This window comes from Lissotriton vulgaris, unplaced genomic scaffold (genome assembly GCF_964263255.1).
Source record: "Lissotriton vulgaris unplaced genomic scaffold, aLisVul1.2 SCAFFOLD_1472, whole genome shotgun sequence".
NCBI lineage: Eukaryota > Metazoa > Chordata > Amphibia > Caudata > Salamandridae > Lissotriton > Lissotriton vulgaris.
In genome coordinates, this window is record NW_028252419.1 from 579,366 (window position 1) to 598,630 (window position 19,265).

General features: G+C 45.3%; 1 protein-coding gene across 1 annotated transcript in view; it reads left to right on the forward strand.

The window, feature by feature from the left end:
• ALX4 (ALX homeobox 4) overlaps positions 1-15,281 on the forward strand; it is a 161,628-nt gene extending 146,347 nt beyond the window's left edge. Inside the window, exon 4 of the mRNA XM_086951073.1 lies at positions 11,456-15,281. Coding sequence (XP_086807199.1) covers positions 11,456-11,779 — 324 coding nt within the window. The 3' untranslated portion in view covers positions 11,780-15,281. The remainder of the gene's footprint in view (positions 1-11,455) is intronic.
• The last annotated feature ends 3,984 nt before the right edge of the window (positions 15,282-19,265 follow it).

Consider the following 19,265-nt stretch of genomic DNA (forward strand, 5'->3'; position numbering starts at 1 on the left):
ACTAGACAGAGGCCAGCCATATGCAGATGAAAAAGAGGGAAGTGATGGCTTGTCCAGTGCTCCTTGGGTTTATCTGAGGGATGTGTATCCTGAAAGACCACTCCCTGTTGAGAGTGAAGCTAGCGATTCATCATTCGTGACAACTTGTCCGATAAAACCCTATAGCTCCAACTCTACACAGTGTTACCAGACTTGTATTTCTTGGTGTCGCTGGCAAAGAGAAGGATTCCATTTTGGTCAGCTCCAGCTTTCGGAATGTGACTGGCCTCCTGGTTTGGGTGGGAGAGGCGTGCTTGGATGGAGCCAGTGAGTGTTGGTGATAGAGGCCTTCAAACAGAGCACAGTGTGGCGAGAGCAATGCTTTTCTGTGGTTGGCGGCTGGGACTCCGCAGAGAGGTTCCGTAGAGGCTGAGCGTAAGACAGAAGATGATGGAACATTGAAGAGCGCTACAGGGGACGGTCACCTGTCTGGACTTCCATGGTCACATCTACACTACTTGAAGACTGATTGAGCTCCAAGGGGAACCGAACCAACCTAGAACTGCCAACAGAGCTCATGCCTTTTAATTGTGACGTCAAGCAGTGCCTGATAGTTGTCACTGCTGGAGGCTCTTGAGAGGTTGGGTAGAACCAGGCGGCAGGCTTTGCTATCATCGATAAGGCCGGCTTTGCTATCATCGATAAGGCCAGCTGGCCAGCTTTGCTATCATCGATAAGGCCGGCTTTGCTATCATCGATAAGGCCGGCTTTGCTATCATCGATAAGGCCAGCTTTGCTATCATCGATAAGGCCGGCTTTGCTATCATCGATAAGGCCGACTTTGCTATCAGCGATAAGGCCGACTTTGCTATCATCGATAAGGCCGGATTTGCTATCATCGATAAGGCCGGCTTTGCTATCATCGATAAGGACGGCTTTGCTATCATCGATAAGGCCGGCTTTGCTTTCATCGATAAGGCCGGCTTTGCTATCATCGATAAGGCCGGATTTGCTATCATCGATAAGGCCGGCTTTGCTATCATCGATAAGGCCGGATTTGCTATCATCGATAAGGCCGGCTTTGCTATCATCGATAAGGCCGGCTTTGCTATCATCGATAATGCCGGCTTTGATATCATCGATAAGGCCGGCTTTGCTCTCATTGATAAGGCCGGCTTTGCTATCATCGATAAGGCCGGCTTTGCTATCATCGATAAGGCCGGATTTGCTATCATCGATAAGGCCGGCTTTGCTATCATCGATAAGGCCGGATTTGCTATCATCGATAAGGCCGGCTTTGCTATCATCGATAAGGCCGGCTTTGCTATCATCGATAAGGCCGGCTTTGCTATCATCGATAAGGCCGGCTTTGCTATCATTGATAAGGCCAGCTTTGCTATCATTGATAAGGCCACTGCGCAGGTTTGTAGTTTCTGTGCTAATGTGCGATGCAACTTTGAATGAAAGCTCTGCACATGACTGCCATTGCTTGTTTCTGTAATTGGATGCAACCTGCCCTCTCACTTATTTGTCTTGGGCAGCAGGTAGCTGATTGGTCGGCACTTGGTAAGGTCTTTTAGGTTCAGAGTTGCGTTCTTCAGGAAGGACAGGATATGTCATGTGTTGAGCATATCTGGGGAATTCCCTTCGAGTGAGATTTTGACTACGTTGAGGAATGGGAAGACAGTTTTCCAGTGATGAATTTACACGGTGGCTTGTTGTGCACTTAAGTGGGGCTTTGAGTCCCTGAAGATCTCACTGGGGTCTCTTTGAAAGCATCTTTAGGGTGGTTCAGTTTGAGATCAATCAATTATTGCATTTGTAGGCACATGGCTATCCTAATAAAGCTACCCAGCGCTACAAGAAAAGGAAAGGACAGAAAAATATACAAAAGGCACTGTTTCAGCAGCCTGAGAAATTCCAAGACCACATTTTTTATAGGGAGATAGTTCCACAGAGAAGGACCCAGAACAGCAAAAGATCTGCCACCCTGCTGTGCAACCTTATAATGAGGTACGGTAGCCAAAAGCTGGTTCCTAGAGGGAAGGTTGTGGTTGTGGCAGTAAAAATGCACCATTGCCCTAAAGTGGGTAGGGGGCACCACGCAAGGTCTTATGCATAAATTATGTATAGGTATGACCCGTAATACGTCCAAACAGCACATAGCCTCCATAGGTACGACCTGTAATACATCCACACAGTGCACGGCCTCCAAAAGTATGACATGTAATACATCCATACAGTGCGTGGCCTCCAAAGGTATGACACGTAATACATCCACAGAGCACACAGTACACAGCCGCCAAATGTATGACATGTAATACATCCATAAAGGGCATGGCCTCTACAGGTATGACACGTAATACACCAACACGGCCTTCAAAGGTATGACATATAATACATCCACACAGCGCACGGCCTCCAAAAGTATGACATGTAATACATCCACACAGCGCACGGCCTCCAAAAGTATGACATGTAATACATCCATACAGTGCATGGACTCCAGAGGTATGACATATAATACACCAACACGGCCTCCAAATGTATGACATGTAATACATCCATACAGTGCATGGCCTCCAAAGGTATGACATATAATACACCCACAAGGCTTCCAAAGATATGACATGTAATATGCTTCCTGTTCCCTGGACATTAGCTGCCTGGTCCCTGGATTCCACACTTGTGGTTTGGGCGCACATAAAATATGGCTAGTATCCTGGGACAGATGCAGTGAACTTTACAACCAACAGTAGTTTTGTTTTGAACATACTGAACAGCAAATCCACTGGTTCAGTATTACACTATTCTTTTACGCACGTGTTTTCTAATGTTTTTTCACGTTCATTGCACTTATTTATTGCAGTAGCTAAACTATTGACCCTGAACAAGGCTGTGACAGTATTCTAGGTCCCTTGGCCGAAACATGTTGGCCTAGTATTTACACAGATGCCTTTAATGACGGCACCTGCATTACCAGCTATTCAGTTTTTTTAAACAAAAACAATGGTTCTGTCGGAACTCAAGACAATTTCTTTGTTATGTTTTGCTATACTATATACTTTTAGTGCATTTCACATCATTAATCATGGAAATACTGTACGCGACATTTGTAAAAGGAAAGAAAAAACACACACCACAGTTCTGATTTTTGCAAGGGTATTCTTATTTTTTGTTATCTTGCACGGATTAATCAAAGATAAAAAGTAGGCTGTCTAAAAGCACTAGTGACTGGAATCACAATTAGGGTGAAGTGCTAAGGTGAGTGATAGTGATAAGTGATTATGTGACTATGCAGTGACACAATAGCATATAGACACATGAAATAACATCAGTCCATCATTTGACATCAATGGTCTCAAACAACATGATTATTCTTTTTATCTGTTGAGACTTAGTATGGACGGATTGGTAGTATAACGTCGACGTTTCGACCCTAGTGGATGGTGCAGTCTTATTAGCAACGTATCGGGTCTTCATCAGGACAAAAGGTAGGACAACCTGATAGTTTTGAAGGTATGGAGGCTTCTTCTGTAGCCTCTGGGGGGGGGTGTCAGCCGACACCATCGCTAGTATTTCTCAATGAGGGGTATTTTGGCAATATATGCAATACGCAATCTTTATCAGACAGGAGACCGATACAGATTCCTGCTGTTCTTCTCCCAAGTGATCACTATCGTGGCATTTTTCTCCCCGATTTCTCCACCGGAAGTTTTACCCATTCACATTACAGCACTGCACCTTTTTAACACACCAGGCTCACATAGGGTTTTAGTACACCCGCCCTTACTCCATAAAAACATCCCTGGGCTCCTCCCTCGCAGCGAGGGGGTTGTAGCCAGCGTGGAGACTAGGTCTCTTACACGAGGAGTCACCCCCTGATGAAGCATGACACCTCTGGTGTGTGAGGGGAACCATCCTGAAAAGTGAACCCCCCTTTTGTGGGGTAGAGTACACCTAGTCAATTGTATGACCTCCTTTGGACTACGGACCCGTGGCCTTGTTTGTGATATGATGTAATATGTCCACGTAGCGCACAGCCTCCATAGGTATGACATGTAATACACCCACACAGCCTCTGTAGGTATGGCATGTAATACATTCACATGGCCTCAAAAGGTATGAAATGTAATACATCCATACAGTGCATGACCTCCAAAGGTATGACATATAACACATCCACAGAGCACACAGTACACAGCCTCCAAATGTATGATATGTAATACATCCATAAAGGGCATGGCCTCTATAGGTATGACACGTAATACATCCATACAGTGCGTGGCCTCCAAAGGTATTATATGTAATATATCCACACAGTGCGTGGCCTCCAAAGATATGTCATGTAATATATCCACCCAGCACACATCCTCCAAAGGTATGACATGTAATATATCCACCCAGCACACAGTCTCCAAAGGTAAGACATGTAATATATCCACACAGCACACGGTCTCCAAAGGTATGACATGTAATATATCCACACAGCACACGGTCTCTGTAAGAAGTTGGCCTGATATGTGGTGTTTCCAATTCTGGTACCACCTTGTATCTGTCTGGTTGTAAGTCAACCTTGTAGACAAGCTATCCTAGGGGTAGCATGGACTAAGCAGCCTTAAAGGCTTAACTTAAGAGGTCGTGTTAAGCGAGCTGTTTTACCACATACAATCCTGTAATACCAAATGAAAGGACACCACACAAGTATATATTATAAAAATATATGTGTTTATTTCTAAATTAATCCCGAGGTCTGTTTATGAGCAAAGGGGCACAAGCGTTAAATAAAAAGCACAGTATAACATACAAAGTTGCACAATTATGGATGAGGGCGGGTGGCCACTCAAACCATATACTAAAAAAGTGGTATAAGAGATACCAATCGAACAGTGGTTAGGCCTAGGGCCTAGAGAATCGCTGGGAGCAGTCAGGACTAGCAATGCTGAAGTCTGGAAAAGCCTGCAGGATTCGGGTGCAGCACGCAAAGTGCGGCTTGCACCAATGCAATGTCAATGGTGCGTAAAAGTTACACAAAGTTAGTTTAAAGATACTTCCGCTGAACCTAGAGGAACAAAAATTAAGACACAGACCCTAGAGGTGTGTACCAGTGTAAGGACACCGGCGTTGCAATGTTACCTCACCCACAGGAAGTAAGTGCACAGGGTCGAAGTGGCGTCGGGTTTTGACACGCAGGTTCTTGGTGCTTGGAGCTGGAGAAGCTGCAGGCGATGGGAAGCAGAAGTGTCCGGTGTGATCCAAGGGCGGATCGAAGTCGAGAAGAATCTGAAAGCAGAGGGGACAGAGTCTGGGTCACTCAGCAGTGACCATGGTGGAACCAGGACGGAACCAGGCAATGTCGGGCGCAATCAGATGGTTGTCGAGAGGCTTCTCTCCGCTGTCACGTGGGCTCTGGGGCATCTGCGACGTCCAGGAGCAGGTCACGATCTGTCCCACTCAGGTTCTCGCCGTCAGCACAGTCGGCTTCAAGATTGCAGCAAACAGCACTTGGCAAAAGCAATCCACGCGGAACAAGGAGATTGCTTCTCACTCAGACCAAGAGGGTCAGAGTGGGGGCTCCTTTTCACAGGAGCTGGTGCAGATCTGGAGCAACCAGAAAAGCAAGTCGTTTTCAAGTTTTCGTCGGCACAGGGGCCACAAGCCAGCTGGCAAGTGACCGGGCCAACGCGTCGAGCCAACACAAGCAGAAGGGCCCCACGCAGCACTCGTCGAGTGTGGAGGGGGTAGCTTTGGTGCAAGTGTAGCTCAGGGTTGGGGCTTCTCAAACCCCGGTGTACAGCTTCGAGGGTCACTTGTGGGTTGCACGGTCAGCGTCTCGTGGCCTTTTCAAGATGGCGTGCCCCACGCTTCCGGTCGCCTCCACGGGTCTCAGCTCTGCAGGGACTGTGGATCGGGCTGGAAGAAAGCAGGCAAGCTTGATCTCATTGATCTCTGTCGCTCGAGTTCTGGCGGTAACTGCAACAAAAGAACGGGTGGTGGTGTGCACACCGCGTTTGTTCTAAGTAATCCATTTTAATCTTCATCTGCGCGTTGCGTGCGTTAAACTGGGCATGTACCTTGCCCTGTTGGTACACAAGTTGAAACATGAACAGTGGGGAGCATAAAGATGCTCCACTCCCAGTCGCACTGCTGAAAAGGATATTACATCCTGCCCCAATTTCCAAAATATATATCGAAATCGATTTAATCCATTTTTAACCATTTTTATCCAGTCAATTTTAGTGCTTTTCACTTGTATATTCCACAAACATATTAAATCATGTGTATTGGATGCTTCATATATTCACAGCGTGCCACAGGCCTCATTAGGAATACGACCAAAACTCAAGATTTCGTTGAGCCAGCATTTCTTTATTAATACCCAATGCATTTCGGGCTTTTCATAGCCCTTCGTCAGGGGAACTGCAATTAAATCATCACAAAAAGATTCATTAATTTTAATCTGGTCCTGAATCAAAACAGTTCTTAGTCCTTCAATACCGCGCAACATTATAAGCAATAAAACCCCATATACCCCCAAGTGACAAACCCCATGTAATCACAATGAGTATTTCATCTACATTTTCAGTGCCCTCATGTGCTTTTATCACAACATGTGCTAATCCACGTTCTATGTTTACCCCTAACATCATTCCACGAGCATCGCAGTTAAACACTCCCATGCATTTCACAACATGTCTTATTAAGTACCCTTCATCTGCCCTTCTGCATTTATTCCTGTCTGAACTTCCCCATTACCTCTGTCTCGCCCTTTTTATGTTATTTTCCCTGCTTCCAATCTTCATTTCTACATGGCGCAGTACCTCACATTCATCTAATCAATGAAAAAAACGTCTCCCTGGTTTTGTATTACTCCTTAACCTACTCTGATTACATCAGTTTCATAACTCTACAACATTCTTCTCCTCCTCTCTTCCCACTCGTAACTGCAACAAAGCAAGGGTTGAGGTGCTGGTTGGTACCTGTTTGCACAGGGTGGTCACTCCTTGACCACAAGGGAGATTCTTCAGTCTTCTACGTTGAGTAGGATGTCGAAGGGTCCAGAATTTGTTTCTTATGTTTCTTCAGGATGATCTGAGTTGCATTGGCACTGCTCCCACTCTTATTCGAATCTGGTGGGCTGGACATCCTGCTAGGTCCCCTCCTATGGGTGGGACCTAGGAAGGGGGTGGTTACACCCCTTTCCTTTGATCCAGGCCGCGCTGGGACTGGGGCTGGTGTGCCCCAGAACCGGTTTGGCCGGATTATGCAAGGGGCAGCCTTGTGCTTCCCAGGCTGTGTCTGGTTTCTTTGAAACTTCCCTGCTACAATCCACTATCTCCTGTCTGGGGTGGTTTGACACCGCCCTGCAACAGGAAACCCTTTGTCCAGGCCACCATTTGCTGAGTTTCGGTCAGCAGCAGGAGGCCAGACCTGTGTATGTGGCAGAGGCATCCATTTTGTGGATCTGAGGCTCATTTTAAATCAACCGCGTTTCAGTAAAGTAACATGTCTTCTCCCTCTAGAAGGGTGGAATGCTACCCCCGTCGCCAGAACTGGCGAGGGGGTAGTATTCCAATTCGTATGACACCTTACACGACATGTTTTGATAAAGCCAAACCAAAGTTGCTATATAACCGCGAGGATCATAAGGCACTTAAGAGTATATGGTATGGCATTATCCCGGATCAGCTTAGGGAGTTGTTCCCGACAGCTGCAGACAGGCTCAGCTCATGCCAGAGCTCCATCTCACATAGAACCACGCACTCTGCCTCCAGGATTGATAAGGCCTTCCATAGGAGTGACTCACAGGTTTATATGTGTCCAGATATAGGTTTAGATATAGGTATACTATATCTAAGCAAGGGGTGATTACACCCACTTGCCCCAGCTGAGCGATCAGCCAGTTGTGTCAATTTAAGAACCAGCCAGGGGTGGCAAAAGCTATGCTTCAGCCCCTAGTAGGCCTTGGTGGCACCTATTCCCTGAGCACCTATAGTGCATGGTACAGGGGCTGACAAGGAGTCCATTTCCAATTGTGGTATGTACCTATAGCACATGTATTACAAATTTAGAGAGAGAACAGCAGGCTGGGGGTCTGATTAGCAGGCCCACAGCCTCAGTAAGTCGAAAACCAATGAAGCAAAAAGCAAAAATTGGGGTGACCATAGGATAGCAGACCCTACACTCCTACAGTCTCCAAAGGTATGACATGTAATATATCCACACAGCACAGTGCCTCCAAAGGTATGACATGTAATGTATCCATACAGCACACATCCTCCAAAGGTATGACAGGTAATGTATCCACACAGCCTCCAAAGGTATGACATGTAACACATCCATGCAGCGCTTTGGCCTCCACAGCTGTGTGTCGTTATATATTCACAGAGACCATGGTCTCCACAGTTATGACATGCAACACATTCACACAGCACATGCCCTGTGATATGTAATACATTCTATACAGCACTGACGCAGGTAAGTAACACTCTCCAGCTGTAGGAACCAGTAAAGATTTTAACAAGATGGTCGGTGGACACCTCTCCCTACAGAACCTTGTGAGGCAAATAAAACAACCTGGAGCAGAACATGTGTCCCTGAACACATCATGGTTAGAGGAGGGAAACACAGCTTCAGTCAGAAAAGCAAAACTAAGGGTTGGGAGATACAGCTGTCTGCACGTAGCGAGGGTGTCACCCTACAAAACAGCATTTATGTTGCTTCTCTACCCACACTCACTGCATATCGTATCCCTGTGACTGACGTGGTCTCCGCATCCATCACACAGACTCACTGCACATCGTATCCCTGTGACTGACGTGGTCTCCGCATCCATCACACAGACTCGCTGCACATCGTATCCCTGTGATTGTGAAGACGTGGTTTCCGCATCCATCACACAGACTCACTGCACATCGTATCCCTGTGACTGACGTGGTCTCCGCATCCATCACACAGACTCACTGCATATCGTATCCCTGTGACTGACGTGGTTTCCGCATCCATCACACAGACTCACTGCACATCGTATCCCTGTGGCTGGCGTAATTTCTGCACCCACCACACAGACTCACTGCACATCGTATCCCTGTGACTGGCGAGGTTTCTGCACCCACCTCACAGACTCACTGCACATCAAATCCCTGTGGCTGGCGTGGTTTCTGCATCCATCACACAGACTCACTGCACATCGTATCCCTGTGGCTGGCGTGGTTTCTGCATCCATCACACAGACTCACTGCGCATCTGGCCCTGTGACTGGCAAGGTTTCTGCATCCATCACACAGACTCACTGTGAATCTGACCATGTGACTGGTGAGGTTTCTGCATCCATCACACAGACTCACTGCGCATCTGACCCTGTGGCTGGTGTGGTTTCTGCATCCAACACACAGACTCACTGCGCATCTGACCCTGTGACTGACGTGGGTTTTGCATTCATCACACAGACTCACTGCGCATCTGACCCTGTGACTGGGGAGGTTTCTGCATCCATCACACATACTCACTGCCCATCTGACCCTGTGACTGGTGAGGATTCTGCATCCATCACACAGACTCACTGCGCATCTGACCCTGTGACTGGCGAGGTTTCTGCATTCATCACACAGACTCACTGCGCATCTGACCCAGTGACTGGCGAGGTTTCTGCATCCATCATACAGACTCACTGCGCATCTGACCCTGTGACTGGCGAGGTTTCTGCATCCATCACACAGACTCACTGCGCATCTGACCCTGTGACTGGCGAGGTTTCTGCATACATCACACAGACTCACTGCGCATCTGACCCTGTGACTGGCGTGGTTTCTGCATTCATCACACAGACTCACTGCGCATCTGACCCTGTGACTGACGTGGGTATTGCATTCATCGCACAGACTCACTGCACATCTGACCCTGTGACTGGCGAGGTTTATGCATTGTTCACACCGACTCACTGCACATCGTATCCCTGTGGCTGGCGTGGTTTCTGCACCCACCACACACACTCACTGCACATCGTATCCCTGTGGCTGGCGTGCTTTCTGCACCCACCACACACACTCACTGCACATCGTATCCCTGTGGCTGGCGAGGTTTCTGCATCCACCTCACAGACTCACTGCACATCGTATCCCTGTGGCTGGCGTGGTTTCTGCACCCACCACACAGACTCACTGCACATCGTACCCTATGGCTGGCGTGGTTTCTGCATCCACCACACAGACTCACTGCACATCGTATCCCTGTGGCTGGCGTGGTTTCTGCATCCATCACACAGACTCACTGCGCATCTGACCCTGTGACTGGCGTGGTTTCTGCATCCATCACACAGACTCACTGCGCATCTGACCCTGAGACTGGCGAGGTTTCTGTAGCCATCACACAGACTCACAGCGCATCTGACCCTGTGACTGGCGAGGTTTCTGCATCCATCACACAGACTCATTGCGCATCTGACCCTGTGACTGGCGTGGTTTCTGCATCAATCACACAGACTCACTGCGCATCTGACCCTGCGGCTGGCGTGGTTTCTGCACCCACCACACACACTCACTGCACACCGTATCCCCTGTGGCTGGCGAGGTTTCTGCATCCACCTCACAGACTCACTGCACATCATATCCCTTTGGCTGGCGTGGTTTCTGCATCCATCACACAGACTCACTGCGCATCTGACCCTGTGACTGTCGTGGTTTCTGCATCCATCACACAGACTCACTGCGCATCTGACCCTGTGACTGGCGTGGTTTCTGCATCCATCACACAGACTCACTGCGCATCTGACCCTGTGCCTGGCGAGGTTTCTGCATCCATCACACAGACTCACTGCGCATCTTATCCCTGTGACTGACGTGGGTTTTGCATTCACTGCACAGACTCACTGCACTACTTTGAGAAGTGCTGCTGCATTGATCATTGATGGACAGAATTTGATTGATCAAGCTAAACTTTGAGAACACTAGATTTGCACCTAGCACATTGAACGTCTTTGATTGATCTCGTAGGCATGGTCTATGCAGGGGTTTCTGTTGCCCAATGCAAATTTACAATTTGTCTTAAAAGCGACCTTTGCCCATGTTTGTATGTGTAAGACGGCACTCCATGCCAAAGGAGCCCTGCGCATTTCTTTTGCCCTATCACCAGCCTTGATCAAAGGGGCAAAATTCGGATCTGGCCTGGTTAGGATCTAAATCTGGACTCTAAAGGTTGCACACATCTCCACAGTGGCACCCATCCCACATAGCTATCTTACCAACTTTTAATGATAATGACATAATAATATTTACTATTCGCAATATACAGAAATACCACAGGGGCTGTGATCCTCCAAAGACTCACAATTGTTTCCTCAAAGTGCTGCTGTAACTCTGTTCATTTTGGTTCCTGTATGTGCCATATTGTAAAACATATATGTTTTGGCTCTGGACTCTTAAGCTCTAGTAGAGCCCCATTCTGAACTCATGCCTCCTTTTGTCTCTTTTTCTTATAGATCCAGAACCCATCTTGGATTGGCAACAATGGTGGTGGATCGCCAGTGGCGGCTTGTGTTGTCCCATGTGACACCGTCCCTTCCTGCATGTCACCTCACGGTCACCCTCATGCAAGTGGCAGTGTCTCTGAATACCTGAGCGTCCCCAGCTCAGGTGGCCACCTGGGACAAACGCATATGGGCAACCTCTTTGGCGCTGCTGGGCTCAGCACTGGCCTCAACGGCTACGACCTCAACGTGGAGCCTGACCGCAAGTCTTCGAGCATCGCGGCGCTGCGGATGAAAGCTAAGGAGCACAGTGCAGCCATCTCCTGGGCCACATGACAGGGTACACCGTACAGCGGGCAAACACAGACAAACAGGTGGACGCCAGCTGACCGGCAGACAGTCATCAAATGCAACCTTAGAACATGTGTGATGCACTATTAGCAATAATTAGGTCAAAGACCGTAGCTGGGTGGCGGTAGTGGATGGCGTCCTGCACTCAGTGAGACATACCCATAGCTGAGCACTGGAAGCCGACAGCATCCAGCACACAATACAACATAACTGTGGCAGGCCGCTGGAAGCGAATGGTGTCCCGCACTAAGTACTCTCCGTACACTCAACTAACAGCCCTTATAAACCATGTTGTGGACTTGCAACGATAAAACAAGAGGCGGTCGAGGACTCATGGATTCCATGTGGAGTCTTCAGCTTGGGTTTTTGTGTTTTTTTGCCCATTTGGAATCAGTTTGGGGTCATATTTTGTTCCATTTGCCAATTACCTTGTCTTTTTTTCCCTAAATGGTTGATGCCTGAATTGGCCATGATGTGATTTAGCTTGCTTTGCTATTCGAAGCCATCACATGTCGGTGACCTTGGTTGAAGGGAGAAGGGACAGCGACTGCTGCTCAAAAGGTGTGGAAGACTTTGGTGTAAACGCTCTTTGATGTCACCCAAGTTTTTAGGTCCTGTGCGACACCAACAGAAGCGCGTGCTGGCCACATGATCGATCTCATGAACTTCACTTGACTTATCGTCACATCTAGGAAACATTGCAATGCACACCAGCAACATTGTTCTCTCTTACATCACTCATAAGTGATCTGGAAGTTCCCACTCGTCCCCACGTCCCTTGTTTGACCATCATGCATCAGCAATGGTGCCTTTTGGCAGGAAAAACCTCCAGATACTCCACACCAGGGCTGTCCATTGGAGTGGGGCTTCCATGGAAGATTGTCATGTTAGACACGCATCCTATACCTTTTTATGGGAGTCATTTACATAACTAGTCGGGATCCAGAAATTCTGGCATGGACGAGCCTCTCATTGACCAATGTTGGACAACCTTCTTCCAAACGTTCTCTCTTTGTACATCAACATCAACAATAGGGTTAGCATATACACATCATTAAAGAATAGAATGCACAGTTTCTAAACATTCTACATTTACTGAAGCATAGTACATAAGGTATTTAGTTTTGGTCGAAAAAGAATTTGCTTGAAGCAATGGGTAATGCAGGCTTTTAGCCCAGAAATTAATTTGTTGGAAGCATTCAAGAATGGCTCCCAATTTGGGCTGACTATGCCTGGGATCATGACAAGTTCCTGGCCCCAGATGTTTTGGAGTTAGAATAGACTGTCATAAAGTTCCATGAAAGGGTTAGAGAAAGGTCAACAATCTTTGTAATTCATTGTTTACAAACTCATGCTTTAAAATCAAAATTACCAATTAATGTTGGGGGGATAATTCTGAATGTATTGCTCATTTTACTTCTAGAAAAACACCTGGATCCAAGAAAAATGACGATCTAAATTAAATCGATTGTTTTGATGTGCTTTTGATCAAGGGTCGCTGTTAACACGTTACATTATTTATTATTCCTGCTGATGAATCATAGGTGCTTGACTTTCATATAAGGCAATAAGAAATGTTTTTTACCAAAGAAACCAATACTTTAATGGGCTTGGAATGATGAAGGCTACGATGTGCCCCATTAGGATTCAACTACCCACATTACCTCTGAGCTGGAAATAGACAATAGTAGACATATTAACTCTTGAGCTAGCTTTAAAATGCAAATCATTATTTCCAATAAGCTGCCACTGAGAGCCCCATGCGCCGGATATAGCAAGCTTAGTGGGCAGAGGGTCTCACACCCTCACAGTACCCACCACATTTATGCACTGATTAACACTGTTCAAATGGGTGTCATTAAACACTGAAGCCAGTGATCAGTCTCAGCAGGGCAGGCTCATTAGATCTACAGAAGATCAGGTTTTAGAGCTGAGATTTTGTAATCATGTGGTCCTTGGTCAGTGATGAAATATGGAGACTTTAGTTCCAATCCCAATGTTAGCGCTGAGATGCCCCAGGGTAGTCACGTGCTCTATAAATCCCATAAACATAAATGTCTAAGCTGGAATGCGCCATGTGAATACGTACACCGTTGTTTGCGTCTGTGTGTCTACGTTCCATACCTACCACAGCGCGAGTTCCTAGAACTGGCAAAATGTCAGTAATAACAACCATATTAGTCGGAGCTGCCGCTAAATTCATCAGCACCATCAATGACCTCACAGTTTGACCAGGTGGGGGTGCACGGAAGCCAACATGTTCTCTAATAGGAAGGGTTAATTTTGCTGCTACAGAGGACTAAAGGTCCCTGGAACTACAGCAGAACCTAAGCAGAGATGCTGCTCTTGGTGACAATTATTGAAAGATGGCTCACGGAGGCACCTCACTGCCAGGGCCGGTTTTATCGCTGATGGCGCCCGGGCAGAGAATCATTTTTGGTGCTCTCCCACCCCATGACTGCCTCCTTGGATTTTCTCACTACCACCGTCCATAAGTTCCCCTCATCTCTCCAATAATAAGTTATTGCTAAACACATATCTCCCCCTTCCCCCAGAGATTGGCACCCCCTCTACAGATCAGCCGCCAGTGCAGCCGCACCAGTCACACTGCCCTAAAGCCGGCCCTGCTCACTGCCCAAATACCCCTGCAGTGTGTGTGAACCTGGCCAGTTAAACATTCTGGTTACAATATGGGCAGAGCCAATGGAATAATAGGGCAGGGGAGGGCCACATTATGCAACAGGTTTGACTAAGGTATGTAGCAGGAAAATGATGAGGAAAATTATGAGGTGTAATGTGGCATATTTTGTGATAGTGATACTTCATTATTTTCTGATTTATTCACTTGTTAAAACGGTGTGTCCATAGAGTGCACCAGGTTAGTACTGTTTTACCACCTAAATATAGGGGCCAGATGTAGATAATCATTATTTACTGATTCTAAAATACCGAATTATACTGATTCGGTATTTTAGAATCGGTAAATGCTATGTAGGTATCCAATCGGTAAATTCCATCAAATCTGTAAAATTCGGTAAATTCTGAATCGGTATTTACCAATTCGCTATTCCCCATTCATTCCTATGGGCCTTAAGGTCCATAGGAATGAATGGGGAATACCGAATCGGTAAATATCGATTCGGTAAAAGGGGGGAAACATTGTAGGGTGGCAGGGTGTTACTTTGACACCCTATTGCACCCCTGAATTGTGTATGGGTGCACATGTGGCACACATACATGCCCTAAGGCCATGTACGTCTGCCACATGGCACTGTTATTATTTGCATACATTTGCATTTTTCAGGGTTTTCAAAATTTACCACCAACTTGTAGTTGTTGGTAAATAACGAATCCTAAAATGTGAAAATCGCTCATTTGAGTGCTCCCTACATATCAGGATTCGGCAATTTACCGAATCGGTATTTAAGAATTCGGTAATTTACCGATTCCTTAAATTACCAATATGGTAAATTACTGAATCCTTTATTTGGACCACTACATATGAAAAGCCTAATTCCGGTCGGTAACGGCCGAAATTCGGTAATTTCGGCCGTTACCGACCGGAATTAGGCTTCCTACATCTGGCCCATGGTAATCAGCAAGAGAAAAGTGGCCAGTCAACTTCTGCAATGGGTGTTCCATTGCACTGCAACACGTTGTTGTGTTTTTAGTAACTTTTGAACAGTTTGATCGAGAAACAATATTTTTTGTTAAAATCTGAAGTTTATGCAGCAGATGATGGATTATGTGGGAAATGCAGCAAATCCACAGATAGGCAAAAAAAACAAACGCTGTGGCCGCACCATCGCCTAACTCGAGTAGCCCTGAATATGGGGCTAGTATTACAAAAGTGCCCCAGGCTGCTTCCATCACCAATTCCAAAAACCGTTATACAGCTAAAAATGGGGTGTAAGAGCAGGTCACAAAACTCATTAATACTGCATTTTCAACTCTCCATCAGTTCAGGCAAGCAGAGGTAAATGTATTAACCTTTCACAGCATCAGTCATTTTGTGTGATTTATAACATAGCAACTAGCTGTTAGTATTATTTCAATGGCTTAATTCCTGATTTACATTCCCCTTCGTGAACACACATTTTCTTTTCATTCAATGGAACCCATCCAAACTGAAAACATATATTCACCTTTTCCCTGGCAGTCCACCATCTACAACATGTACAAGTCCATGCAGAATCATATTTGCAACTTTATTTTTTTAGACCTGTTATGTGCACAGTAGAATGGTACAGATGAACGCTTACCTTATTCCATGACGAATATTGTATGCATTTTGTAAGTGCCAAAGACGGATCTGTGGGGCATAAATTGTCTCAAAATGTCGCTAAATTTAGCACAGAGAAGGTTGCAGAGAACCTCGCATATCTCTCATTGTAACTTCGAAGGGGAACAAGAGGAGATGTATCATTCAAAATATTGAAAATTATCCAAATTGAAATAGATGACACCAATACAACACTGAACCATCAGCTGATGCTATTAGGCGCTATGTTCGCCCGACTCAAGGGTTCCTATGTGATACCTCCGGGTCACAAGCGCCAGTGAAATCTGAATAATAATAAACTTGTTATTTGCAGCACTTAGAAAAGCCATAAATATGGCAAGAAGCGCGTTATTAAAAGAAACAAAATCTATGTGTTAGGCTCTCTAAAACTGTTGCTTGTTTTGGAATAACGTATATATACTACAATTATTCAGATACATTCCTCTGCATAACTAGCTACAGAAAAAGAGACTGTATGAAAATGGGTAAATTCTCTGGGAGAGCTCGGATAGAGTCAGTGATGTACAAGGTCGATCATATTCATATAAAAGTTGATGAATACAGAAACATTTAAATACAAAATAAAATAAATAGAGTAAGAGAAGAAGCCCAAAACACAAGGGAGATTTAACATAAAGGAAACATTGAATCCAAATAAAGAGAAGAATATCGGAAGTGGTCCATGTTAAATTCATAATATTAAAACCACATTCGCAGTACTAGGCATGAGTTCTTATCGAATGGGAGTAGCTTCTATAATCATCTTATTTATTGATCATCCTGTATAGCATCAGAACTGTGTGACTCTGTGCATCAAAAACATAAAAAGGTAATTTTACAATGTTTTGAGACATTTACTACACCAAAAAGAATGAGAGCTATCAGTGGATTTTATAAATGTATAACAATTAAATTGAATAAACTATGAATTCAAAAAGAGTTAATTTATGCAATTCTCCGCTCATATTAACAGGTGTTTTTCAATTCCACTAAAAACCTATGAGCCTTCATACTGCACACTCATAGCATAGCAATAAGAACCTAGGGATTCTGGAGATACATTAAAACAACTTGGAATTATTAGGGTCATTAATAAAATAAAGAACTACTCAATTTTCCTTATCAACGTCTATCATGTTTCGGCTTCCCCACACTCTTTACAATGCCTTTCTCAGGACCAATAACATTATGCTTCATAATTTCACAAGAGTGCAGCAATTCCTCAGGATTATAGAGGGACAAATGGTTTTTGTGAACTGCAAAACTTTAAAAAATAAAATAAGATAAGATAAAGATATAAATTTATAGTGTGTGTTTTTGGTTTAGCGTACCTGAGATGTGATACCTACAAGTAAAATGTATTCCAGCCCAAAAGTTGTCACATTGCATCACACTCCTCCATTGCAGCTGTAGTAAGGTGCACATTCAATCAAGGTATTTCTTTAACCCCTTGCATGCTGCCGCGATTCCGCGCCTGTGTGGCAAAATCGCGAGTGGGCCGGTTTATGACGGCCCCCAGCCGTCATCAGCACACGAGCGCAGTAGTGCATGACGGATGGGGGCCGTCATCAGCATGCAAGGGGTTAACAAATACATGCAGAATGTAAATGTTTTTGTACTTGTATAGCGCACAGCTACCCGCAGTGGGTTTCCCGGCGCTTGTACGAATACCGCAAGGGAACCCTTCCTGGCTTTCCCTGTGAAGTGTCCACTCCTAGGCACTCCCATGGTGCAGACCAGGCATCCCTCGCGTTGTGGAAGTCGTTGTGGAGACTAAGCAAGCTATTGCCCAGAGTTGCAGCGTGGGACCTATGATCAGAATAGGCACTGAGGCGAGAATATCCGGTCAGGGGAATTAATAAGCCCGAGACCCGCCGAGGCAGGAATCGAACCCTGGTCCCTGGCCAGAGCTCTGCATCGAGGTCTGCCTGCTCTAACCATAGAGCCACACTTCTCCAGAAGGCAGCAAAATTAATTTTGTACACAGAATTTTCCTGTGCCTACACTAGTACACAACGATGCATTGTTGGTAAAAGAGGAAAGGCTAAAAAGTGAAGAAAAAACTCAATTATTCTCAATTGATTTGGGACTTTGGCATCTGCAGTCAAGGTCAAACTGCTAATACCACAGTCTCATTACAAACCAGGAGCGTGTTCTGAATTTCTTCTCTGAAAGCTCTAGCTGTGTTAGTAGCTGCTGGGGGTTCTCTATTCATGATAACAGTTTGATTCTTATTTTTGAAGCAATGCTAGAACAAACTTGCATGTTTGATCAGTGTGCTTACTATTGTTTGATCCCTAAGCCACCCCTAAATCCCCTACAAACATATGTTGTCCCCTACATCACTGTTGCAATTTAGAAATTGCTCCCCTTAGCGTAGAAGAAGTATTTTATCCTTTCCTCCAGCTTAAGTGTTCTTGTTTGTTTTGGATTCTTCAACATTACGGAACTTGGAGGTCTTCCAACAGAACATTAATAGATGTCAAGAAGCAGATATAAATAAGACAACTGGGCCTTAAAATTAATTTTCTACAGAATAATGGCTACTGGCACCATATTCGACTACAGAGAAATATAATTTGGCAATCAGTTGCTAATTCCAAAAGTGTTGCATTGACATTAAATCTTCGGCCCATGTGAGGTACCAAAAGGACATGACTGACTCTTCTCTCATCCAACCAACAAATTTGAAATAGTGGACGGTTGAGATAAGGTGGTTATCCCCTTCAGATATGTCTAACCCAGAAAAAAGAAGTGCTAGTTGAAAATTCAAGAAGTGCGAAAGTAAGGCAACATGCACCGCACTAAAAATCATGCCTTTCGTGGAAAATGGATTGTGTCGAAGGTTATCTGTCATATGGTTCTGAACAAATAGGTCTCCTTTTATAGTCCAAAATAACATATGCCAAATTATGCAATAGCCAGGTTAAGGCTTATTACTAGGGAAAGGTCTAAGACCAGTTAGTGAAATAAGTGTTACGATGGGTAAGGAAAATGCTAAAGTAAGTGGTACATACAGTGTTCTTCTGCCAAAAAGGCATGAATAACTTCATGCTACTGCAAATAAGAACTCTAGAGCCCTCAAACTTTTCTTAACTGAGAATCACTGACCCAATCATATGTTGCAGCATTGTTTTCCAGTGAATAAGTCATAAAATCATGTGCTCACAGCTTTTTATTGCAAAATCA